Source organism: Falco peregrinus, chromosome Z (genome assembly GCF_023634155.1).
Source record: "Falco peregrinus isolate bFalPer1 chromosome Z, bFalPer1.pri, whole genome shotgun sequence".
NCBI classification, from domain to species: domain Eukaryota; kingdom Metazoa; phylum Chordata; class Aves; order Falconiformes; family Falconidae; genus Falco; species Falco peregrinus.
The window spans coordinates 22,741,984-22,768,288 of record NC_073739.1 but is presented as its reverse complement, the minus strand read 5'-3'; the positions used below and the strand labels follow the sequence as shown (position 1 = coordinate 22,768,288).

At 37.4% G+C, this 26,305-nt stretch overlaps 1 protein-coding gene across 1 annotated transcript in view; it reads left to right on the top strand.

Annotated features, from left to right (window-relative positions):
- The window catches only part of KCNN2 (potassium calcium-activated channel subfamily N member 2), a 78,817-nt gene that overhangs the window by 8,885 nt on the left and 43,627 nt on the right, over nt 1–26,305 (top strand). Inside the window, exon 4 of the mRNA XM_055791484.1 lies at nt 17,887–18,305. Coding sequence (XP_055647459.1) covers nt 17,887–18,305 — 419 coding nt within the window. The remainder of the gene's footprint in view (nt 1–17,886; nt 18,306–26,305) is intronic.

The window sequence follows — 26,305 nt, the reverse complement described above, 5'->3', positions numbered from 1 at the left end:
TGTCCATCTATGATCATAAATTTATGTTAGATGGCATCTGACAACAAGAAGTACCTTTAAAATACTTTGGTTTAGGAATGTACGGGATCTTCTCCCAGCAAAAGAAAATACTGCATAACCCTGTTAATGTAATGATTTTCCTATAGTCTTTAAAGCTGAGTGTTTTCTGGAGGCACATGCGCCTTTAATTCAAGCAAATAATCTGCTATGTGCAGTAGAATGAATCACATTCTGTAAAATCGTGCCCACAGATGGGTGGTTGTGTGCTGGAGGACTGTTTGCACCAGCTATTTGTCAGTCCTCTTCAAGTTTGAACGTTCCTTTCTGATTCTTATCTGAAGCATACTTAGATTTGAACAGTGGGTATAGTGTAGCAGGTTTCATTGAGAGAAGAAACGCTTTTCTATAGAACAGAACAAGGTTAATGTATTCTGCTTGTTGTGTGGTATCTTTCTTATTCTGGTGGAAGCAAAACAGCCTAAACCTCAACAGATTCTTCTACAAAGCATGAGAGAAAACATGTTGGGAAATACAAAAGCTGACAGTTTAGTAATTGTTGCTGATGGCAGACTTAATAGTTAGAAACTCCTGGTGACTTAGAATACTGGCAAATGGTAATCAGCTTCTTGGTTCTTTTCGGTAGCTGTGACCTTGGTTTATTGGTAGGAATTCCAAACAGCTGTGCTGCTAGCAAGTCTATGGGGCAGTGCCTAGCAGCATAGCAGGTGACTCTGGTCTTTCCATTAAAATGACCTTGCCCGTATGTTTTGCTTTGAGAACAGTCAGGCGGTCAGTAAAACCAAACTCTGTAGAGTTTCCCAACCCCAGACCTGCTGAACTTTGTCAGGGAGTTGGAAGGGAAGTTTTTAAAGACTTGTAGGGATTCTTCCCAAGAGCAGGGAGTCAATATGTCGACGTGAGACAAAGGAGTTTTCTTCTTTTGCCTTTTGGCCCGGGTCAGGCCGTGGCCGATGCGGGCTGGAGGAGGTGGCGCACGCTCGGGGCCGGGGGGGGCGGTGGCGCCTCCGCCGCGCCTGTTCAGCACCGCAGACAGCTCCGCACGTTGCGCCCTGCGGGGCGGCCCGGCGGCACGCGCACCCCGCTGGGCACGTGCTCAGCCGCGCGTTCAAAACCTGGTAGCAACTGTGAATTTGTGTGTGAATTCCCTGGAACTTGCCCAGAGCTCCCTGCATCTGACGGGCCAAAGTCTCCGGATGGGTGTAGCAGCAGTGTGTAGACAAGAATAACAGAATGGATCTGCGTAGTCTTGTGAAATGCTGGAAATGTTAAAATATTTTCATCCAATAGGTTTTCGGTGATTGCACTGTCTTAATTATTCTGTATAACTCTTAAGCGTGAGCTGTTACTAAACTTAATAAATGTGAGTTAGTGTTAAGACTATAATAAAAGTCACGTGAAACCAGCTGGGTTTAGATGATAATTCATAGCTTACCATATCATTTCAAGAAAAAGAGGATAAAAATTACACCTAAGTTTCTTTCACATCCCTCCTCCTTCTAGGAAAAAAAAATATGTTAATGAACAATGGTAACAATGTTGGAGTTGAGGATAGTGACAACCCCAAACCTGTGTGTTCTCTTTCTGTCCATTGTTGTGATGCCTATAATGCTGTTAAAATCATCACACTTGGGAGATAATGAAATATGTGTTGCTCTCATCCTGAGGCTGTGTGGTTGTTGATTCAGTTATTCAGAGCAATTGCCGTGTGTTTGGAAGATCGATGGGGAAAATATAATTCATTGTTACCCCAGCCCAGAACAGGTACTTCTCTGACTGTTACTTAGCTAAGCATTTGAAGAGGTGGCAGAGGGAAGAGCTAAGAACATAGCATGATCCAATTATGATAATTATTTTTGATATATAAATTATCCACTTAATGCATGAAGAGTTTGTTACTGTTTGTTACACAGTCAAAATTGCAGTTCCTAGATAACTTACTGTTCCATTCCACATTTCTCTAGTGGAATTTGCTGTTAGTTCAATAAATAAAGTGGAATTTAAGAAAGTTTGGTGGCAGTTCACATGATAAAGCTGCAGTTTTTCTGCTTCTATTGAAAAATAGACCTCTCTATCTCTCTTTAGTACTGCTGGAGATAGAAATGCTTTTTAAGTATGCACTCCTGAAGTTCTACTGGAACTTCCTTCTATTACTGAGAGCAAAGGATTAAAATAAAAATTCTCTGAGGTTGCCAGTAGGAGGTCTTCAATGTTTCTTTTTGGGTGTTCCACCATAGCCTGGTATTTCTTGAGAGATGGTGGTCATTGGAGGAATATATCGACTAGGACACTCCTCCTTTGATGTTGGACTGCTTAGTGTATTCATTCTGTAAATAAACATGGTCCTTATATTGCTTGTCCCGAGTAATAGTAACCTGAGTAATACTAACCTGTGCTCTTGTGGACAGAATCTGAACCTCTTTTCCTTCTCCCCAATACAGATGATCTCACTCCTGCAGAAACATGAAAGGTATTTGATAGAAGTGAATAGAAGTCTTTTTTTTTCTTGTTTGTGTTTTTTGCTGTGTTTTTTTTTTCAATGTGAGTTGAGATTTCTAACCACTTCCAAACTGTATTGCTAGTTCATACTTAGGTTAAACACCTGTGGAAAGTCTTGCAAACTCCAAGGTTAAGGTTAAGCCATTACTTTCACAGCAAAGCCTCCCAGGGCTCCAGGGAGAAAGCACCTTCAATCCCTGGTGTTTCTGAAGTGGTGGGAAAACAATATGCTACTGATGGATTTGGAGTTAAACTCATTCCGTTTTCATTAACTTCATTGGAAGTTATCACAGTTGGGAGCCCCCATACCTTGCTGAAGATTCAAGAAACTTTTATTTTCCCTGTTCCTGAAAACTTGAAGAAATGGAACAGGCAGTTTCAGGAAACTGCTAAGAATGGCAATAAATACATATCTTGACCTGTTTATTGTGTAAAGAAATTCCATAATGCATGCTAGTAATAAACAGTATTCACAGAAGTTTCATTATCTTATTGGCATCAGTTGAAAGTTCCGCAGTAAAAATGTTGCACTAATAACAAATAGGAAGTTGAACTCCCTTACAGTTTTCTGTCCTAAGAAACAGGTAAAATAGGTATTCTGCAGGCCAAATTATTTATTTGTTTTTATCTATGTTACTGTTTTGCCTTCACTGGGGTGGTAGGTGTACATCTTACTGGGTGTCTTGGCAATCTGTGACTGTGTTGAGTCTAACTCGCCCTTGCTTAGGTATATTGAAATACCAGTGATTGCCCACACAGACTTAAAACTCCTGCAGAAAAAAAAAACCCTAGTTAGATTAAGAGCACAGAGAGCAAATCTGTTGAATAACAAGTGAAAATCTAGAAATAAATGTTGAGTGATAATTTTATTCTGATCTAAAGCCTGTTGAGAATTCATCATTTTTTTTCCTATTTATTTCAACAGGCCTTGGATCAGCCAACAGCAAACTCATTGTATAGCAGTTTTCATCAGGATAAAGTAACTCTCGTTTTTTTATCCTGATTATAAATTAATAATTTACTCCCTTCTACCAGTCAAGTTTAATACACATTCCATGTGTATTGAACAACAGAAAATCATGTAAGGATCCAAGGACACCATATCTATCAAATGAACACCCTATCTGTTGAAGTAACTCTTTAGAGTATTGTGAAATTATTTAGGTTTAATCCATTCAGTACATTTTTTAATAGATTATATCAGTAGAACCTGTTGCCCTGGGAAAAGTTACAGGTGCCCAGAGTCTCTGAAATACAGTGCTGTTATACATAGGGCATGGAAGGCAGGTTAGAAAATCCTTTAATATTGTATAGCATCCAAAAGGATCTGAGGCCTTTTACATTGAAGTTACACATAGAAGATGCCTTTTTTCCAACAGGCTCCATTAGAACATAGGAGGAGGTTGTACCTGATGGTCAGGGCACTGATGGCTGGCGTGGCCATACCTAGGATTATCTATTCATATGCACCATTGTTCTGAAGCATTTTTTAATGAGGCTATTAGAAGTTTATCAAGACAGAGTAGTGAATAATGAAGTGTGAGAAGGTATGGTTTTGTCCCTGTTGGAGGAGAACATTTGTAACCAGGGTTAGATTCTGGGTTTCTGTACGTTGTGTAGTTCAGCTGAAATCAACAGAGGTGCTGTTGTCTATGATCTTAGAGGCATTCTGTAGGCACGTCTTAATGTGAAATTATTTTACATGTCAGATCCTTCAGCTGTGGGGCCTTCAGAAAATTCTGTCGGGTACTTGACTACAGCTCTGGTTTGCCTGAGGTTAAGTGAAAGACTGACAAGTGTAGATTAACACTCTTGTGACTCTGGTTCTGGTTTGTATGTGATCTACTAAATGTAGTATTCTGCACTTAGAATTTGATTTGAGACATATTTGTGGTCCATTTTGAGTAAAGATCAGAACAGGAACAGCTGCTGCTTACAACTTGGGAGAACTTTAATTTATAATTAAATAAAAGCTTCATGGAAGCTTCTGTGCAACTTCAATCAGCTGTCTTCACCCTTGATTTTTATGATGGAAGATGTTGTCACACTCCCTTACTAGAGGTAGTATTACTGCTCTGAGCTGTGGAACTCCTTTTAAGACATAAATTACCGCTAAGAGAAGAGGCTGTAATTGATTTTGTAATTAGCTTTCCGGTAAGCTGGATATGTTGGTCATTGTACAGCTTCTTTTTTTTAACTGAAAATAAACTGTAAAGTATGCAGAAAACCAAGTAATTTCATGAGGAAGTTTCCGCAGCTCTATCCTCTGGAAGAGAGAAAAGTCACACATGATGACAACACACAAAAAAAATAGAATTTAAAATAATTTTTCATTCTTTTTATTCATTTTAATAATGTAAACTATATTACACTGGAAAATGTGAGTAGAAAAGCTTCCATTCAAGAATGTGATACGTGAAATACCTGTGTATCAGTGTATTTTTAATGAAGTTTTATAAATTGCTTTGTTCCATTATTATAATAAAAGATAAAATAATTAAATTCTTCTTATAGCTGTCAGAAGATCAGAAGAGATTGTCATCAGAACATGTTTTACAGCTTAGAAAAAGTTCTTAAGTAAAGGGAGTGGTAAAATATGAACATTTTTTGCTGTAAGCTAGTGTTTATGAACCCAGGCCTTTGCAACCAAAAATGTTTAGTTAATATCATACGTAAGTATTTTATATAATACTTTTTTAATGTAGTTGCTGGGTATCACACATTTGTGACTTACTGATTCATTCATCTTTTCCCTCTTGAACAGTCCTTGCAATTGCACTTCTTCATCTATGTGAAAACAGTTCTTAATAAACATAGTCTTACACTGACATTTTAAACGCAAAAGGATATGTGTTAGATATTCCATGAAGGAGTGGAGAAGGATGAATTCTGAAGAGGGGTATGTCTATCTTCTAAGGTACTTCCTTAGTTCATTCATTTTGGTGGAGACCAACAGACCTTTCTGAATTAAATTCCTTTTAAGGAAATACTAAAACTTTTCATTACAGGTAGAATACCCCTGTGAATTCCATATAAAGTAAAACCAAAGGGTTGACCTTAAATATCTTTGTGTTTTAGAATTGCTACTCTTAGTCTTTTTAAGAGTAATTTGCTCTGGGTTGGTTTTTTTCTGTAAAGAGACATACTTATTAAAAGAAAAACTGCTCTGTCAAAGTGACACTTTCTGAACTTTTATGCATACGAATACTGTAGAGCTAGCCTGATGAATAGGGAAGAGCTGCGTTCTGTGTTTGGTGATTGACCAACAGAATCGTTTCTTGAATTCTAATTGAACACATATCACGGAATTACTGAAGACGGCAGGAGCCATGAGGGTCAAAAATAGAGCGTTAAAAGGCTGTACTGGTGTTAACTCTGAAGTATAGTTTGTCTTGCAAAACCACCACTGCTGGTAAGGATACATCTGTGCTAAGGGACCTAGCTTGATACTGGGTGTGGGTATTCAGAAGAAGATAGAGGAGGCAAAGGAAAAGTTTTTGCTTGTACAAAATATATTTTTGGAATATATTTTATTTGAAATAAAAAATAATTGAGAAATAAATATATGTGGGCTCATATCCACAGACTTTGTCACCTGGGTGAAGAGCTTTCTGGGCTTTCTTACCTGTAGTCTGCAGTAAATACTGCTGCGTCTAGTATTTTAGAGTGTAGCTGTGTCTTCCATAAACAGTTATACATCAGTTCTGTAGTTTGATGAATACGTGTAAGATAAGAAGGAAATGCATGTAAAATAAGCATTTATATGGTAGTTTTCGTTGTCAAAGGGAATCACCTGAATGAATCCTCAGTTTTTTCTGTCATTTAGATGACTTTTTTACAGAAGGGAACACTGACATCAGGAATTCAAGTGCTGTGGAAGTAATCTGAGGAAGGCTTCATAACTACATTTAAAGCTCAAGCTTGTCTACCTTGTAGTCTTATGCTCAGATCTGTCATTTGTCATGTAAACAAGACGTTGTTGCCATTCAGCTATGCCTATAATTTTCAAGAATTATTTGCATGCTTTAGCGGATATCCCAAACACGGCAATGTAAAATGAATGCAGTACTCCACGGTATGTTCTAATGGGAATCTGTTGGGAATCTTTATGAAGCATTTTATTCCTATTACAATTTACAGTTTATTCCAGCTTCCATAGCACTGCAGCTTCTGTAGCATTACTACAGGTGTATGCAGACATACATAGCTGGCCTACCCCTGACCTCTGACAGTGGTGTCTTCCACTAATATAATGCATTATGAAGCATTCTTAATTAAATAAAGACTCATCCCAGCTGGTGAGTGGTGTTTCTTGTTTTGTGTTAAGAATAAGATCTGTTGTAGCCAGTGAATAAGCCATGTCTGTAATTAAAAATAAAAATTGCATAGTAGCTTTGATTCAGTCTGTACCATTGCATCCATAAAATTCACATACATAGAACTCTTTCAGTCCGGGAAACTAGAGAAAAACTAAATGTTCAGGTGTGGCTACACAGCACAAAATAAATCATTTCCTACCTGAAACAAATAATAAATACAACTAGCAAAAACGATCACTGAGCACTCACTGATAGCACCTAGGTTTAATGGAGTTTTCTTCAACAGTATTCTTGCTGCATTTCTGATAAAACATTAGTTACCATTTTTACACCAGTCATACACATTAGAGGTGTATTTTAACTCCAGAGGGGAATCAGTATTTCTGAGTATCTAAATTATGGGATCTTTAGAGCCTTTCAAGTTAGAGCATCCTCATTATATGCTAAGGATTTTATCCTTAACACCTTTGTCATTATTAAAATATCTTTTCAAGAAAACTTGAAAACTCTAGAACAGATTTTGATTCATGAATGAACTAAAGATGCTTTTTACCCACTTTTCCTTTGCCCACAGAGCTGCTGTCTACAACAGTTGTAAAATTCAGTTTTAGACATGCAGCTACTATACCCATATTGTAGTGTTTTCCTTTGGTTATAGATTCCTTTGCAGGGTACTGCCCAAGAGTTGTTCATGGGCTCTGCATAAGTAATGGTCTATGCAACAGAAATTCTTGCCCATCCAGATTCTAGTATAGCTGAAAAGGCACCCCGTGACCACTGGTACTGAGCACAGCCATCATCTGAGTGGTGTCATGAGTAAAGTGACTTCACACTAAGCCCACCTTCTCCTTTTGGTCTCGTTTAGGTTTGGGCTTGTCTCATGGTGAAAGCCAATAATTTGCATTCTGTTGTGATTTCTGCAGTCTGAGAGTTTAAAATAACTAAATCTTTATGTGGTAGGATAGACCAGTGCTGGGCCTGATGTATTGCCAGATTAGCTTCCACATGGTTTTAAGGTAGTTTAATGGCAAAATATGTTTAAGGAAAAAAAAATAATAAAGACTACCCATGGCCGGTCTGCTTTCCAAATTTGGTTGTCAGATAGGAAAATGTTTGGTTTTCCATCTTTATGTGCAGCCATGCATGAGCAGACGTTTGCCTACCTTCCAGCAACAGAACGGGATGCAGCAGAGCCAGATGAGAAGTTTACCAGTGTGGCTGTACACTAGCAGATGATTCTTTTCCCCTGCCATTTGGCACTGGAAGGGAAAATAAAAAAAGGTGAACAGGTTTTTTATATATCCAGGCTGTGATCAGAGATGCCAGCTCATCCAAAATTAATAATTCTTGCATTTCACCTGTGACTTTTTATGTATGTTGGGGATGGTATCATCCTGTGTTAACTACTACACATCAGAATTTTTTCTGCCAGGGACTGTCCCACTGAACATAATGGTTTTGAAAATAAAGCTTTCTAAAACATTTTGAATAGCAGTTTTAAGTTTAAACTGTGGAAGATAAGGGGATTGGCAGCACTCAGTGCAAACTTGTTTCTTGTATTTGGTGTGCTTCTTAAAAAAACCACAAAAAACAACTTTGAGGACAGATCATCTTTTAATTGAGAGAGCTGCTATGAACTAGACAGATTTCATGAAGATATAGCATTCAAGTAATTAGTGGGGCAGCCACAAGAACTGTGCTAAGAGGTGTTTGACAGAATGTGCTGGGATTTGGTTTTGGGGGAGGTTTTGTATTAGTTTTTTGGGTTTTTTTTTCTGATGAAGCAGCTGAAGTCATAATCGGTAGTGATAAAGTAAAACAGTATTTTACCTATAAAGAAATACAGTTAAATACCTGTAAAGAAACTGGTGTGTATGTTTAACCTGATGTTGAAAGTTGACCTTCTTAAAAATATTTTAGCTTAATCTTTGAGGCAATTTGAAGACTTTAAATGCCATGTGGTTTAGACAGAAGCCCAGTTTAGGCCTTCAGGAGTAACAGGTGCTAACTAAATAGCTGCTTGATTGCTGCTGCCTCCTAGATTTACTTGCCAGGGTGATTTACAGAGGCGGTTCTTGCAGGAATGCCTCTGTACACTTAGGATTAGTGCATGACTGTTTATTAGAATTCGTAAGTACACAAGTACGTCTAACTCCACTCTGCTTCTTCTGCGGTCCAATTCTTAGTTTCCCCTACTGAAGTGGTCTTGCTTCAGGACAATGCTTCAGTACTTAGATTTTGCATTTCTGTATTTGGAGTTATATTAAACATATCCTTAAATGAAGTTCCCAGTTCAACTGTGTTTCTGAGACAGTAAAAACACTACAGGGACTTCTTATAATTCCTGTGGTGCTGATGTGTATTCACACATTGTCAGTTAAATAAAAATTCAGCCAGTTTAAAAACAAACATGCAAACTTTCTCGTACTTGAAGAATTTGTGTCATAAGTAAACACTAAAGGAGGAACTTGGAAGATCGATTCTTGTGCATATGATGTGTTGGTACCAAATATCCCTTAAAAGTTCCTAAGTTTAGAGTCACTGGTGTACTCCTTTGGCAGAATGAATGAATGAGCTCATTTTATCTAGCTTCGGGTTTGGTATTTCTTCCCTTAACTTCTGTTTCTCCTATTCACTTGCAAAAATATTGGCAATTTCTAAAGAAAATTCAGTTTTCCTAGGAGTAATGAAGCTGATCATCTCTGAAGAGAGTGAGGCTTCTCTCACATGGGGAGCAGAGGCAGACGGCAGCCATTGTGGGAGATGGCATTTCTTTGTGCAGTGATCTGTAGAACAAATTATTTTTAGTACTGAAATTTTGAAGAAAAGCAAATCCTAAATGAAGAATTGTAAAATAATAGTTTAGAATTAAAAACGTAAAAAATATTGAAATGTAGGTAGGTCTCCCCAGTGAGTTTTGCTTCTGCAAGAAGAGTGTAAAATCATAGTTACTTTATTTCTGAAGTACTTTAATTGTGGGAAAATATAACCCAGACCACTAGGTTTCTTAAAAAATGCATTCTAAAAATTAGTTCCTTAAAACATCAGTTAGTTTGTGGGAAGATGTGCTGCGTTCTTCTTAGATGAAGTTTTGGAACTGCTGCTTCAGTACAAAACTAAATTCATCCCTGACTTTGAAATGAGTGTTTCCATCCCTGTGCTGACAAGATCAGTGTAGTAGTTGTAGCAGACCTAAAAGACCAGAGGTTTTTAAATATTATTGTTATTGTTGTTTTGGGATTATTTAATTTGCATAGTGATTTATTCAGTGTGGTTGTTTGTTTATATTTGTGAAAGTGCAAAAGGAACCTGAGCAATTAATTCAGTATTTCTTTGCAGCTTTCCCTTTTAGATGTAATAAAGCTGGCATAGCTTGTGTCCTGCTGTACTCTCTTAGCAAGCAGAGTGAGCCAGAACAGGCCAGCAGAAGCAAGGGGTGGTGTGGAGTGGTGGCTCATGGAAGCTGAGTTCTGAGTAAGTTGTGATGTGGTTAGGTTAGGTTAGGTTAAGTGCTGAAATGTTTCCCAAGGGCTGGCTACGTCCAGATAACCTTGCTCAGTCCTTGGCTTCTTGGAGAGAAAAGCTCTGGTTGAAACCTATGTGTTTTTTCCATTCCATCTCTGTCAACTGCATGAAGCCACTCTTCTGGATTGCCCTGGGTCACCCAGTATATTGTCTAGTAAATTCATGTTAGGCAGTAATATGCTTATTCTTTTTATTTTCTTTGTTATTTCTTTCCTGCTTTTTAAATAACAAAATTAAAAATTGTATAAAAGAAGACTAATGCTGTTTCAGTGAACTGGTCCCATTTTCCAATTTTGCACGCAGGAGACCTATCTCAACTGTTCCTTCTCTGTTACTCTTCTTTCCCTTAAGCAATATTCAGAGCTTTATTAAGTCACGCTCCTTCTGTATCTGCCTGGAGAACATTTTTGACTGTGAACCCCAGTCACAGGAGCTTTTGGGAGCTGCTGGTGCTGGATTAAGCTGCTTACATGTGGTAACTTAAGGAACTTACTGTGTTTTAAGCAGCTGGAGAGGGGGAAAAATGTAAACTGAAACTCTGGTATAATGAAATAGCTGCTAAAATATGAAGACTGTTAAAATGAAGAAATACCTGTCAACACACATCGACTTCATAAAAACTCCTGATTCAGTCAGTTTAATTTAGTGACTTACTGGTGGATCTACTGAGTATCTCAAATGAATGTAGTAACCCTGAGTGATGGACTTTTATTTCTGGACCTCTGATTTGGTTCAAAGGCTCATAAAAAATTATATAACTAAATATCTCCTGGTTGATAACAGATCTGAGGAAGCTCAGCTATGATTGTTCCCGCAAGAGTCCAAACTAGATTTAATAGGACATTGTCTTGTGATACATCTTTTTAGTAATGAAAGTGAAAAATCTTTTGTCCTGATATTAATATTTTAATCAGCTCTTTCTACTAATAATAATAAGTTAATTGCCTAATTCTTTGGGGTTTGTTTTAGTTTTACAAGCTTGTGATGATTTCTTAGTTTGACGCTTTCCTGAGGTGGTCCTTCTCCATAGCATTGAGAAAGAAAACCTGATTATCTTGGAATGTACTTTTTTTTTTTTTTTTCTTTGTTGTCCTTGAATTTCAGTTCTTAGCAATCGTACCTGCATAGAAAGCTACTGGGTAAAAAGAATGCCATTTTGGGGAGCATCTCACCTTCTTTGTGCCCCTGGAGCACATACATTTATATGGATAACCCTATATGAAAAGAAATTACGTATATCCTAGCAATTGCTGAGTACTATAATGGATTTTTGTTGTTTTAGGCTGTCAGGGGGTTAAGCTATTTCACAGTTGTTTGAGATGAATGATGAAGCTGAAAGTTTGACCAGTAGCATTACAAAATTTTGAATGAGACCTTTGAATATCTTTGCAGAAAGCTAAAAAGAATACTGTCAGTATGTGATTTAAAACAGAAGGGAAATATGGATGGGCAGAATTTAACTGTGTGCTTAGGCAGAATTTAACTCTGTTAGTTTCTGTGATCATAAATGTCCTTTCTGTGTAAAAAATCTCATCGAGTATTTGGGGTAGGTTTTTTGTAATGATCTGAGAGACAGAAGTCACAAAAATACATAGACAAATCTGATAAAAGCATTGTTTAACACATCTGTTTTTTTGAAATGGTTGTGGTTATGTGTGGCCTGTCAGAGTAACTAAGATGTATTTTAATGTGAACTTACTGATGCTGCACTTCTGAAAATATGGTTCACAAAGACTGTAAATGGTCTGAGCCTCTTCTGCACATCCCTTCCTAAGATGCTAAGATATAAATGCAGTCTTTGAGAGAAGAGTTTTGAGCTTGCTTAGCCACCAGCATACACTAAGCTTTATTTACATGTATTGACATGCACAATGTTTATAGCAAAACATCAATAACTATGAAAAACTCATTTTGCATGGAGATGCAAAATTTAAATATAATATACTATGCAAATAATCAATTTTGTGCTGAAGCTGAGTACCAGACTTTTGAAGTCATCTGTTTAAATTACCATTTTTGTAACTGAGTGTGTGTGTATGCATGTATACATGTACGAGTGATAGAGCAGTCTAGCTTCCCCATTTGGATGAGCTAAGCATGTTTCATTCAGTAGATAGCTATATCCACAACACCTTGTGGATAAATTTCTAAGGACTTACTAGGAACTCTGGATGTGGGAAACATTCTGGATAATGTAAGATAGTCAATCCTTCATGTAGTTTTGTGAAAAACATATTCTTTGCCTTCTGTGCTTTGCATGCAGAAGGTATTTGATGCCTCATGACTTTACTTACAACTTAAACTCACTAAAGTCTCTGCTTTGTGGCGTTGTATTTAGGATGAGGAGTACAGCAGCCCACAGGAACTCCTGCAGGCTCTCCAAGGTCAAGGACAGGGCCTTACATAACTCACAGACCATTTTATTACATGCCTTCTGATGATGGAAAAAAGTCTTTTTCATTCCCCAGTTAGGGGAAACTATGTTAAAAGCTTGAGATATCTATCTCTTACCACCGCGTGGTTTAAAATCATTTGTACTTAATGGGGTGCTGTGGGACAACAACTTGGCTGTCTGGAGTACTGTGACAAAAACAGTATAGTCTTCCTCTCTGAGTACCATAATGGTCTTTTTGGTTGTATAAATTATATTCTGGGGACTACAAACTACAGAAAATTGTCTGATGAAAAATTTTAGTAAATCAGCAGCCCCAAAGGTTATATTTTGCTGCTCTGAATCATAGTACCATCCGTTCAGTGTAAGGTTTAAGTGACTCCAGTATTTAACAATTTTAAACTTGGATTTTTAAATTAAGCAATTGCACAATATGTTTGTGAGTACAGCTGATTCCCCCTCTGCAAGGAATGCTTCCAGGAGTACAGCTGATGCTACTTTATCACTGTTTATTTTTTCCTTTTTACTCCTGTATTAATGTATCCCCACAGTATCACAGCAAGGTAGTGTGATACAGTTTTCAGATTTATTCTTTTATCTGGATTGTATTTTTAGAAAATAGCTAGTTTTCTTGTTCTTTGTGTTCACCAACATCCACTGACAGCCTGATATGAACCTGTTTTGATATACTGATGATATACAAAATTAACTTCTCTACTTTTGTTTTAAGTAGTTTCAGGGAGACTCTGATCTGATTTGTCATTGTGTGCAATCTTCTACTTTGAATCTGTTTCTCTTTTTCTCATCTGGTGTTATATAAATTTAACAAAGCATTATGTAAATATACACATACCTATAAATATCTATGGTATATTTATTTTTATGTCTTCAACTGTGTAGCATTACAAATATTATTTGAAGTTAAAGATTTATTTATGTCTTACATTTACATACAATATGCTGGAAATATATTACATAATTGCAGGTGAAAATAACTTCCAAATTTTTCTGAGAGTGCAGACTTAGTAAAGGTATATGAGAGGACTGTATTTGAAGAATGTTGCAGAACACTGATAAAGTACTTGCATTAGATTTCAACGCTGAATAATTATAAGAAATTTGAAAGCTAAGAACAGGCATAACATCTTTGACCTTGGCTGGAATTTGGCTTTCTTTGCAGGACTCAATTCTACATGAAGAGTTTGAACACTGTTTTGTTATGTTCCCTTTTTGTTAGCATCATTCTCCTTTCAAACAGGGAGTAGTATCTTGAAATCAATGCATCAATATTATAATGGGATTGACTGAAAGCAGCAAAGAGGATTATGTGTACCCTTTAAATTATGCTGTTCAGCTGTTCTTTCTGTTCTTCATTCATTTACCTTCCTCACTTTCCAAATAGGAAATGTATCTAGCCAAGCATGCAGGCACACACAAATACCTGTGTATTTTCCAAATTAAAATAGAAAATTGCATTTAGTAGGTTGCATAATTGCAGGTATATAAAATGTACATGAAATCCTGTACTACTTTCTGTGTCATTTCAGTATGTGCCAATTTAATTGGTATTCACAGCCTGTTTTAGAGGCCCATATTTGTTCCAGAGTGTTTGATACCCATCGGTTTGAATTTAGAGACTCAGATTGTAAGGAAGTCTTCCTCATAAATATGATTTTGAAATGTTAATGTTTTTATGAAATAGAAATTTTGTACTGGATCTGTGGTCATTTGTGGCTTCTGGTGTTTTCTACCTTCTGTGTTTTCACCTCCTAAATCTTATTATATGACAGTTGAAGATCTTATTACTTTAAAATATTATTTTCCTTAAAAGAAACTGGCACAGCTGAGGTCAAGGAGAGTTGGTAGGGATCTGTGTCTGCAAACGTAACTATTCCACTGAGCACTACTGAGAAACTTCTTTCTTTTGTAGCATATTAGGATTCCTTCTGCTGACAAATATGTTATCAAGTATGTATTCCATAATGACATCTTAAAGTTTTTTAAAAACTCAGTTATTAAAAAAAAAGCCTTCTATGAAAATCAAAAGATCAAATTTTAATGACTAAGTTTAACATTATTCTATTCTCATCTTTTAAATTTAATCAGTACTTAAGGTATCATTTTTCTTGAATTGCCTTTCTGCATGTAGAATTTTAGAAATCTGTGAAGATGGTAGGTAAAAAGGTAGGACAAAAGACCAGTGTTTTTTTCAGCAGAGTTTGAAACTTTAAAAGGCATTTTAAACTGCTGCCAGTTTGACACCTATTTGCTACTTATCTGAGAACTGAAATATTTAATTATGTTGTTAATTAATTCTTTTCTTCGGAAACCCACACAGCATTTGAGAGATTTGATATTATCTATCTCTTTTTCAGTTAAGCTGGTTACTATCCATCTGTATTCTGAGTGTTCTGAATACCTCTTCATAACTGTTGTAGCACTTCTGTGATCTGACCAACAGCATTTACAGGCTAGTCACAAGAAGCGAATGCCCTTGAGCCTTACTCTACTTTGAAAGTTTGGCCCTTCATACTGAATAGCATTTGCTAAGTGGAAACCAGCACTTTTTGGTAATACATACATGGGTACATTCATACATAAATTGGCCTTCTAGTATCAATTCACATATTTAACATAAAAAGTTTGCAGAGTGACCACAGGTAAGAGAAAGTTTATGTGCTTATGTTGCATTCACATTGAATTTACTGAGTGTTTTTAGCTTAATTCAGCACTGGGTTTCTTTGGCTTTAATGGTGTTGCAGCAGAGGTAAAAGCTACATGCAAGTGTAGTGGTGGCTTGACCTTGACCAGCAGCCAGACCCCCCACCCAGCTGCTCTCTCACTCTCCCTCCTCAACAGGACAAGGAAAGAAAATAAGATAAAAAAGTTCATGAGTTTGAGATAAAGATGGGCAGATCCCTTACAATTACAAATGGCAAAACAGGCCTAGCTTGGGGAAAATTAATTTAAATCTATTGCCAGCTAAAACTAGAGTAAGATGGTGAGAAACAAAGACAAAAACTAGAACCCCTTGCCCTACTGACCTCTTCCCAGGTTCAACATCTCTCCTTCATTCCTAGCTGCTCTGTCTTCTCCCCTGCGAGTGGCGCGGGGGGTATGGTGGAGGGGAACCTGTCCACAGCGGCTCCTCTCTGCTGCTCCTTCCCCTGCCCGCCTTTCCCCTGTGCCAGTGTGGGCCCTCTCCATGGTCTGCAGCCCTTAGGCTAAAACTGCTCCGGCATGAATTCTCCGTGGGCATTAGTTCTTGTAAGGAGAATCTGCTCGAGTGTGGGCTGTCTGTAGGTGGCAGTTTCTTCAGGAAATATCCACCTTGCTCTGCTGTGAGGTCCTCCCTGGGCTGTAGTGTAGATATCTGCTCCAGTGTGGTCCTCTCCACGGGCTTAAGGGAAATGCCTCCTTCACCATGGTCCTCTCCATGGGCTGCAGCAAAACCTCTGTTCCAATGCCTGGAGCACCTCCTCCCTGTTCTCTGACCTTAGCATTTCCTGGGTTGTTTCTCACACTTTTTTTCTCTCACTCTTCACTGCTTGGGCAGCATTTTGCCCTTTCTTAAATATGCTTTCACAGAAGCACCGCCATCTTCACTGAAGACCTCAGGTATGCCTTGCAGCGGGTCGATTGCAGAGCAGCCCATGACCTCTTGCAGACACCACCTGTACAGCCCCTCCAGTACCAAAACCTTGTCACAGTCACCCAATACACTAAGATGGAGGGAAGCAACATAAAGGGTTGGAAAACAGTTCTACAAATACAGAAAATTGTCTTGTTTTGTTGTGTTTCTTACTATGGTTAATTTCTCTATTTCTTTTAGCATCAGTTCAGCTACAATAAAGTTTATTTGTGGTTATCACTTTTCTAAACAAAAGACTGGAGCAATGTTCTGAAGAGACAAACAGTGTATTGGGAGGAGGTCTTCAATCTCTAAGAAACATATGCGGAGAAATCGGGCTTCTATTTCTAAATTCTTGAAAGACAGAGAGAGGCAAAGAGCAGTGCACATCAGTAATTGGGTTTTTTGGCTGTGTATATGGTGTGTAGTGTATATGGTGTGTAGTGTGCTGAAAATACTTTTTTTACATGAAAGAGTGCATTCTCTGTGCACATTTCCTTTTCAGCCTTTTTTTTGAATAATCTAATTTTAAAAATCCTGCAAAAGTATTTTTATTTCCTCTTTACATATATACTGAACAGCCTTGTTTAGCTTTGGACTATAGTTGAGTTGATGAGGAGGTCTTCTGTCCGATGTTGTATCTTCATTGTCATTACAGGTTATGTTCCTTTTAGAAGAGTTGCCTGTTTGCAACTACTGTCTACTAGTGACAAATACTGGTTAATTAAGGTTTTATTTAGTAAAACACCAGGATCAACATTTACTATGAAATGTTTCAGTTCTTTGGTGGCAAACTGAAGGCCTTGCTTGTAAAAGAACCAACGCCTGCATTTAATTTTCAGCTACTAGTAGACATCACCTGTCTGTCTGGGCTACTCTGATATTTGCCAGCCTTTGCTTTTCAGTGTTTCACCATGAGAGATCTTGCTGAGTCTTTGTGCAATTTCTCATGTAGTTTTTCATCCTATATTGATCTGTATTGGTGCCTGAAGCTTGAAGAAAGCTTAGATAGTTCTACAGAAGCTGTAATAGCACCCTGGGTGAAGCATCGATATGCTCTAGGGCAGGCTTACATTGCATCTTAGTATTTATAAGTTGTAATTTAGATATCCATTCTGACCACACTTTCTTAGATTTTTCTCAATTTTGTTAACTTAGTGTAAGCAATTGATTTTGAAGGGACAAGGCTTAATTGGTCTGGCATTTTGTTTTATCAGTAATGACAATTAAAGGATATATGAGAAATTCTTAGTAAATAATACACAAAAATTCAGTTCAATGTAAAGTTTTAAAAATAGTGCATGAAAAAATTCTTTTTTTTTGCCTTAACCAGAGATATGTTTCACTTCATAGTGATGTAGTAATGTCATTTTCTGAAATGGCATATTTATTTTCTTTTTGGTGGTCAATGGCAGCTCTGAAAAATATAGCATTTTTAAATGAACTTATAACAAAGTTTGCTAATGACATACTAAAGTTAACCTTATATTTTATTATTTCAGTTGTTCATGGTGGACAATGGAGCAGATGACTGGAGAATAGCCATGACTTATGAGCGTATTTTCTTTATCTGCTTGGAAATACTGGTGTGTGCTATCCATCCCATACCTGGGAACTATACGTTCACATGGACAGCCCGGCTCGCCTTTTCTTATGCTCCATCCACAACAACAGCTGATGTGGATATTATTTTATCTATACCAATGTTCTTAAGACTATATCTTATTGCCAGAGTTATGCTTTTGCATAGCAAACTTTTCACTGATGCCTCATCTAGAAGCATTGGAGCATTAAATAAGATAAACTTCAATACTCGTTTTGTTATGAAGACTCTAATGACAATATGTCCAGGAACTGTACTGTTGGTTTTTAGTATCTCATTATGGATAATTGCTGCATGGACTGTCCGAGCTTGTGAAAGGTAAGGTTGTTTGCTTGTTTAGTTCTTTCTGTCTTTCTATTTTTCTCTCTTGTTTTGCCTCTTAAATTTTGGATTTAGGGGACCTAAATATTTAATGGAATGGGGTTTCCAGTTCCTTGATATTTTGAGTGTTGGTTGGATTGTATTCTGTGCTACAGATTGTCAGAAATGCTTTGCCTTTTATTCTGAAGGAGTTCTGCAGAGGTTTATGCCATGCTGTTTACTGTGGCATTGTGATTTGATTTCAGTGTCTCGATATAAATTTAGGTATTTTTGCTAAAACACAGTGGACAGATACCATAAAATATCTTTAAGAGTAGTTGTTGATATTCTGCATTGATATCGGCTCTCATTGTTGTAAATTAAATTTATTGAGGATAAGATAGATAAAATAGCCATGTAAAATTCCATTGGAAAATGTTTGGAGTTTTCTTAATTTGAGTTTTATTATGCTGTAAAAGAAAAGGGAGTACAAAGTATTGTTAGGGAGTTGACAAAATCAAAAAGGAGGAACAAGCAGAAAAATTACAGTAATGTAACTTTTCTTTCTTCCCCTAAAAATCAGAAAAAGTACATTTTAGAGGCAGACTTTCATTCATTTCAGCTCGCTTTCCAACCTCCCCCTCCCACAGACTTCAGTGTAGGTGCAGAATAAATGGCTATCAGTGCTGACAGCTTGAAATTCTCTCAAACACAGCTTTAACAGAAAATAACTTAGCTTCTTATTGGATAGGATTGCTTAGGAATATGAGATAGGTTAACTCCTGAGGAGACAATGAGGATGATTCTCTATGAAAGCTTTAATGCCTAGGACAGCTCTTTGATCCTGGAAGGAATTTCTCCTTACTTAAACTGGAAGACCTTCAACACAATTAAGGCACTTCTGCTGCAGGTTATTGACCCTTTTATTTTTCCTCTTCCTTTCCATGTCTGCCCATTTTAGAAGGAGTTTAGTGGAGTTATTTGTGACAGCTAGCCGATTTAAATCAGCAGTTAAATTGCACATCAACTGTTATGGTTATGTTACTTTTGGAAGTTAACTCCCTGCATCACTTCTCAATTTGTTACAAAATAAAATAGCTGATCTTATAAAATGAGTGTAGAGATCATGTTGATGTTGTAGGTTTTATTGATAAAATTGCCAGAATCTTAGAATGTAGTTTGTTACAGTAGATGCTTTGTGTCAGTTGTTTCCTCGTGTTACGGCAAAACTAATCATTAAGTGTTCTGAAAATGCCATGTTAACAGTGACATATTATAGTTTCAATATATTCCCCATAGGTGAAGCAGACAGAGCATCCTAGATTCTGACTCGATCTATAATAGTTGTATTTTAATAAGCATGTTCTTGTTTCAGATTTAACTGACTTGTGCAAAGCCTCTGTGTGTCACATTCTTCACCTGTGTTCCCACCAGGTTTTTTTTCCAACAGAATTACTGCTCAGGAATTCCTGAGTGTCTGCATCAGGCATTTCCCAAATTGTCACCTGTGAAGTGGCTCCAAATAACGTCATCATCCATTGTTGTCACTCCATTACATATCACTAGTTAATAATGATATTTTTATGATGTTGTTGTTGTTGTTGTTATTATTATAAAGTAGAATTAGTCATTGTTTTATTAACTTTTTAATAGATGCACATTCAAAATAAGCTTATAAAACTTGTGCCTCAGTAAAAATTACTGAAAAATATTAACTACTGTCTGATACACATGTTTGTAAAACATGTATTTGGGTTTTTTATTATTTATAAAAGTTTATTTGTTAGTGTAAAGAAGGCAGGACAAGAGGCTGTAGTGTAGAAGTAATACTAAAGTAAAAGAAACAGACTTCACCTTTTTTCCAATCAGGGAGAGTGAAGACAACACTATCATAAGATTTTTATTTTGTGAGTTTGTTTATTTCTACTTAGAAATGGAGGCACTTCTGCTGTGATCCTGGGGGGAAGCTTTTTTGTTTGGTCAGGTACACTGAACTCAGGATTGCAAAAAAGCACTGAATTTTCTTCAGCTTGCTGCTAAACTAGTCATGGATTTTCCACATTTTAATTTGCAGTTGCTGTCCTTGAAGTGATTGTAATGGTTTGGACAGTAACATGGATAGCCGCTAGGGCCTTCTAAAACCGAAACCAAACACAACTAAAAGCAAGTTAAATATAAGAGTGAACGTTAGATTAATATGTCTCTAGCATAATGACCTTCTGTCAGTGGAGTCCAGTCCAAGATTATGTTCCTTCACATTTAACAAAATTGTTAATTTTATAGGTGTTCAAAACAGGGACATATGAAAGAGATATATGGGTGGCAGAGCGCTGGCACAGGCTGCCCGGAGAGGTTGTGGCATCTCCTTCTCTGGAGATGTTAAAAACCCACCTGGACATGACTCTGTGCAACCTGCTGTAGGTGAACCTGCTTTAGCAGTGGGTTGGATTAGGTGATCTCCAGAGGTCATTTCCAACCACGACCGTTCTGTGATTCTGTGATTTTGGCTTTGGGAATTAGATATTTATGTCATCCATGCTAGTTGCACAGCCAGTTTTGTGTGTTTTGCCTCAGATTTTCCCTTGAGGGAATATGTAAGTATTTTGCCAAAGGAATGATACTTTAGCTTTGGATTCCAGTTACTAATTAGTCCACCAAAAACCTATAGATCCATAGCCCATAGAGTACAATTTTTTTAAAAAGCTCCTAAAAGAAAATGCCAAACCCCCACACATCAGAATGCTCTGAACACTGCTATCTGAAGCTAGGTATCCCTTTTTGTATAGCTGGAGGCAGATGCAATAACCACTGGTCATGGGAAGGGACAGGTGTGGTGGCTGAATCCATTCTGTGCTGTGTAGTAGTCATAGTCCTCAAAAGATGTCTCCTGAGGTGTTAATGGCTTTGATTTGCTCAGTAGTTAAAAGTTTAGTTAACGCAAATAAAATACATTTCGTTCATCTGCTCTTAAGTTGATTTTTTCCCCCCTCAGTTTTAACTAGAGGGAAACTATTTGTTGGAATAGAGTATTTTATGTACACAAAACAATCCTGAAAATGTGTTTTATCTTTAGAAGCATTTTATTCCACCTGATGCTATACATGAAACCCTAATTTAGCAGGAATCAGGATTTAAGGCAGCAGTCAAGTGGGTTTGTTTTGATGAGGGGGGGGTTACATGAATAACATTTGAGGTGTTAAATGGTTCGCAGCATCACTCCAACACCAAGCTCTTTAATTTTTGTTATGTTGTAGTTTTACATAAAACTTCGTACTAGCGGTTTTAGAATTTCTTCAGTGTCTTATTAACTCAGCTGGCCATCCAAATTAGAACAAGATGATGGTGATAAGATTTAATAGATTAAAACATTAAAATTTTGGAATGGAGATGAAACATTCTTATGCTATTCCATGTCCTCAGTGAGGGGGAAAGACACAGGAGACAGCATCCTTACTGTGAAGCTGTGTGTGCTCACCAAAAGCTGTTGCTGGTGAATCACAGCCTGATTTGGAGACTGTTGTTCTGTGTGAAGTCAGATTTTTCTCATTGAAGGCTGGCCTGGGGATGGGAAGAGAGATTTGGAAGCACTGCATTTCATAGCAAGGAAGGTAACATGAAAGAGCATCGTTATCCACATAAGGAAAACCCTATAGAGATAAGTTATGGATTGAAGCAGGTGAGTTGACTGTCTGAATAAAGACTTCACTGCTTTAATGGTCATCTGACTGATCACTTGATATAAACTGAACTAAGGCAGGACATGTGGCTTTCTCAGTGCCTTAATGGCTGTATTGTTAGCTCTTAGAATGCTAATTATAGCAAGTGACACTTCGCATTGGTGAGCAAGGTATTTTCCAGGATTGCAGTTTAAGGTCGTCCATAAGGGCAGAATGTGGTACAGATAATGATGGTGGGCAGCCAGCTGAGTATAAATGGGTTTCTAGGGCTGCAGAGTAATCTGACTGGGGGAGTTTGAGAGCAAAAGATGGGGAAAGTACGAAGTGTTGCTACATACACGATGCCGGAAATTCTTGCTTTTTTATTGCTCAGGTTTTTACATCTGTTTTGAGAGGGAAATTACATTACATAGGTTTTAATATCTGCCTTTTCATTGCCAGCATCAGTGTATTGCTATCTGTCATATGTGGGCTTCATAATGAAAATCTAAATTTTTTATTATGTCTAAGTCAATAGATGTTTGTGTTTATAACGTCTCTGAGGCACACATCTGGAACACTTATGAATACATTATTTTGTATATGAATTATGAGCCCTGTGAGCAGATTACTTTTCTCAGTCTCCCATATTGATCTTGTTACTGAAATAGCTCTCTGCGTGGTCGTCAGTTGCTTATAGCAGTTAAAATAGAAATATTTGGTTTCTCAAAACAAAGTTGGTATGTGTAGTGCTGTGTCATTGAAAAGTCTGACAAACTTGCTTTGCTCTTCTGGAGAAGACCTGCCTCTGCAGTGAGAAGTGTGCTGCTTTTCTGGGTTATGTAGAAGGTAATTACTCCTGGTGATCTTCAGTTTTTTCTGTGCAAAGGGAGAACCTTGTCTTCTGAATGCACACATGGCTATAACGTGCCTGTGTATCAGGGCAACATGAGCCACATGTGCCCATGTTACACTGTTGTACGTCCAGAACAGCTCATATCACATGCCTGGAGTTACTGTGGATTTACAACAGCGGAACTAAGAACAGAAGTGGATTTTCTGATTCCCCAGAGAACACATTTTTGGCACCATTTTTGGTTCTGTTTGTACCTCTCTAGCTTCTGGCAATGAAGACAGTTCAGACTGAGTGTTTAGTCATCGTTTCTTCCTCCCATCAGCTTCTGCTCTATATACTTTCCTTGCTTTAACAAAAAAACCCCAAACAAACAAAAAACACCAAAAAACCCCACCTCATATGTGAAGGTGAAACCCTTTTCAGCTCTCTGTTCATTCTTGTTTTCTACAGATGAATACCTATCTGTCTTCTTGGAAATACCATGCCATCACAAGGCTTCCAGTAAGCAGCTCATACATGACACTGCTAGACAAATGTGAAGGGGTCATATGATACAAGCAGGTGGATGCACAGAGACTTTCAGTTGTAATTCATGCAGGAAAAAGATGTTTCTTAGCTATCTAATTTCCTCGCAGTATGTGACTTCTTTGATTGGCTTGAGGACCTTATCTGAGGTTGTACAGTGCATGGGTAATCCCAAGGCCATACTCCACTGGAAACTGCCTTTAGCAGTGTCCACAGTGCCAGTGTAAAGATTCTTGCTAGTAGTTTAACAGTGATCAAAGATGACATGTCATCATCTTGACTTGAGTCTGTGCTATGAATGAATGATTCTCTTGCCTTCTAGTCTTCATTTCTGGTTTTGCCAACTGAATGCAGATGAACTGCAAACGTTAGGTTACTCTTTTGTAATATTTACATCTCAAAGCAACTAACTCATAACTAAAACCATACGTAACTGGCTGCATTTTTGTTGCAAATGTTTCCAACAGACACCAGGTCTATTGTTTTATCAAACAGTGAAGGCAACAAGGGAGTCCATCACAGAAGTACACCCGTGAATGTCTGATATACATAATTGAGATCCAAAAAAGAGCACGTTATGCAAATAAAAAAATTGGTTTGCTAGGTGTATCCAGAAGGATTAACGGCTAAATGACGTATTCTTTAGCTTCTTGAAAACAAAACTGTTTATGTACATTTAATGGAGGATGCAGAGGCATATTTCTAATGCCTACAGAGTTTGATCACTGTTCTTTTAAATCCATATTTTCCTTCCCTCTGGAACAATGCTGTTTGTGTATTCTCAGCAAAAGAATTTTGAGACTACAAGTAAGAACATATTTATCAGTTTGTTTGGATTTACAGAATTAGCCTTATAGCTATGGAAAGTAACAATAATTGGTGCAGTAACTGAGTGTGTATATTCATTCTTTCACAAAAATGTAGCAAGCCAAGATAGATCAGTGTTTCTCTAGGCCAAAAATAGCAGACCCAACTTGGGGGAATGGAGTGCAAAAGACGAAAAGTTAAATAACAAGCACCAAAAAAATCTCCTTGCTAACTTAAAAAAGGTCTTACATCTCTTTTTTAAGGTCATCTAACTAGAGCAGGAAAACTTTTTTTTTTTAGGTTAAATTCCCTTTTATTGACAAAGGATTTATATGTACAACATGGTATGAGAACAGAATGAAGTGGAAAAGCTCATGTATAGTTCCAAGGTCTCATAAGAATGGTGAGCCAAGAAAACTGTTTCTATAAATGCAAAAGTCTGAAGAGAATGAGAATACTTACAAAGGAGTACTTACCTGCTTCCAAGGACAAATTGTCTTTTCTTTTTTTCCCCCACATTAATCTTGAATGTGTAAAACTAATTCAGGGAATGATCTTTCTCCTGTTCAGCAAGGATGGTTATACGCACTCCAAATTCTTTCAGATAAGAGGGCACTTTATGGGATTATTTTTTTTTCATTATTTCATCACTGGATCCAAAGATGCATCCTGTGGTTCTTGCATTTTTAAATGTGGTCATTCATTTTTTTCCTTCCCATTTTAACTAACACCTTAAACTATTCAGAATATTTTACTTCAAAGGGAGTCAAGCCTATTTGTCATAATACCTTAAAAGCAGTCCTTAGAAATTACAATCATAACTGAAGCAGAAATCAATTTCTTATAATTTCAGAATATAATGTTTTGCTCCAATAGCTTAATGTATTTGAAAAATACACCCTGAAATTGGGATTTAGCCTTTACTACTGTTTTATTTTGCTCCTTGAGCTGGATATCAGGCCACAGTGCGGAGTTTGCATCATGATTGTCACTTCAGTGCTAATAAATGCATGATAGGCTGACTATACTCTGACATTAGACATTAAAGAGTTCCTTTTATTTATTTTTTACAATTGAGTCCTAAAATTATAAGTCTAGAAGGTCAATTACAGGAAACAGTTATTGTGTGGGGAATTGCACAGTTTAAAGAAATTAGTGGTTATATGGATGGAAACATCAGAAGGTGCTTTTAAAACATTGTGTGTTCCTTGTTTTCTTTTTCTGTGCTCCTCCCTCTTTTAAATTGTTTTCTCAATACATTTTTTTGCTTGGGTAGTTTTTTGTCTTGAAAAGTTCAAAATCAACTATAGTTTTTGCTACAGCTGTTCTGTAGCTGAGATGGTAAGTGATTTGCAGCAAATCACTCATACATATTGCACAGATATCATGCTAGTGTCCAGCCTATGCTTAGAACTTCTGCTGTGCTGTATCCCCATATAGTTAACATATATATGGGGAGTACAGCTCCCCAGGCAAATCTTTACTGCTGGTAGGTCTCATAGCTTTGCATAATTTACAGGTAATTCGGTACTGTTTTGTTTTCAGAGGAGCTGAAAAAGCCTTACATTAAAATGACTTATTCAAAGGATCCCCAACAGTGTACAGCTCTGTGATGTACACAAGCCCCTAATTCCTATGGAAACATTGGATATTTAAACCCTCAACAAAGTTGAACAGCACTTAAAGAGAACCCTAATACTGTGTCATGCTGCAAACCAGTGCCCAGTGAGTGGAAAGGTCCCATCAGCAGCCCTTCTGGAATATTATTGAAATACTACATCAGTCTTAAGTTCAGAAACAGCAGCTTCCTTCTCTTAGCAGGAGTCTGACTTGATCTGTATTGCTGACTGCAGGAAATAAGTGCTGCAGGAAACACACCAAACTGGAGTGATGCTTACAGCGGGGACTAGGGAGATACACCTTGATACGACACCCCTTGGCTCAATCTGTGAGATGGGTGCACTTGTCACACGCAGTTCTCCCCAAAGAGTCAGACCGAAGGCTGCATGTGTTCACCTGCCTTCTGTTCTGAGCAACTCGCCCTTAGTATTACTTCTTGAAATGATTTTATGTATTAAAAAAAAAAAAAAGTTAGTCGAAGAAAAAGTAACAGAGTTCTAAAGGGAATGAAATTTTGCCTTCTAAATTCATTGCAAGTGACAAGGCTTTTCCCC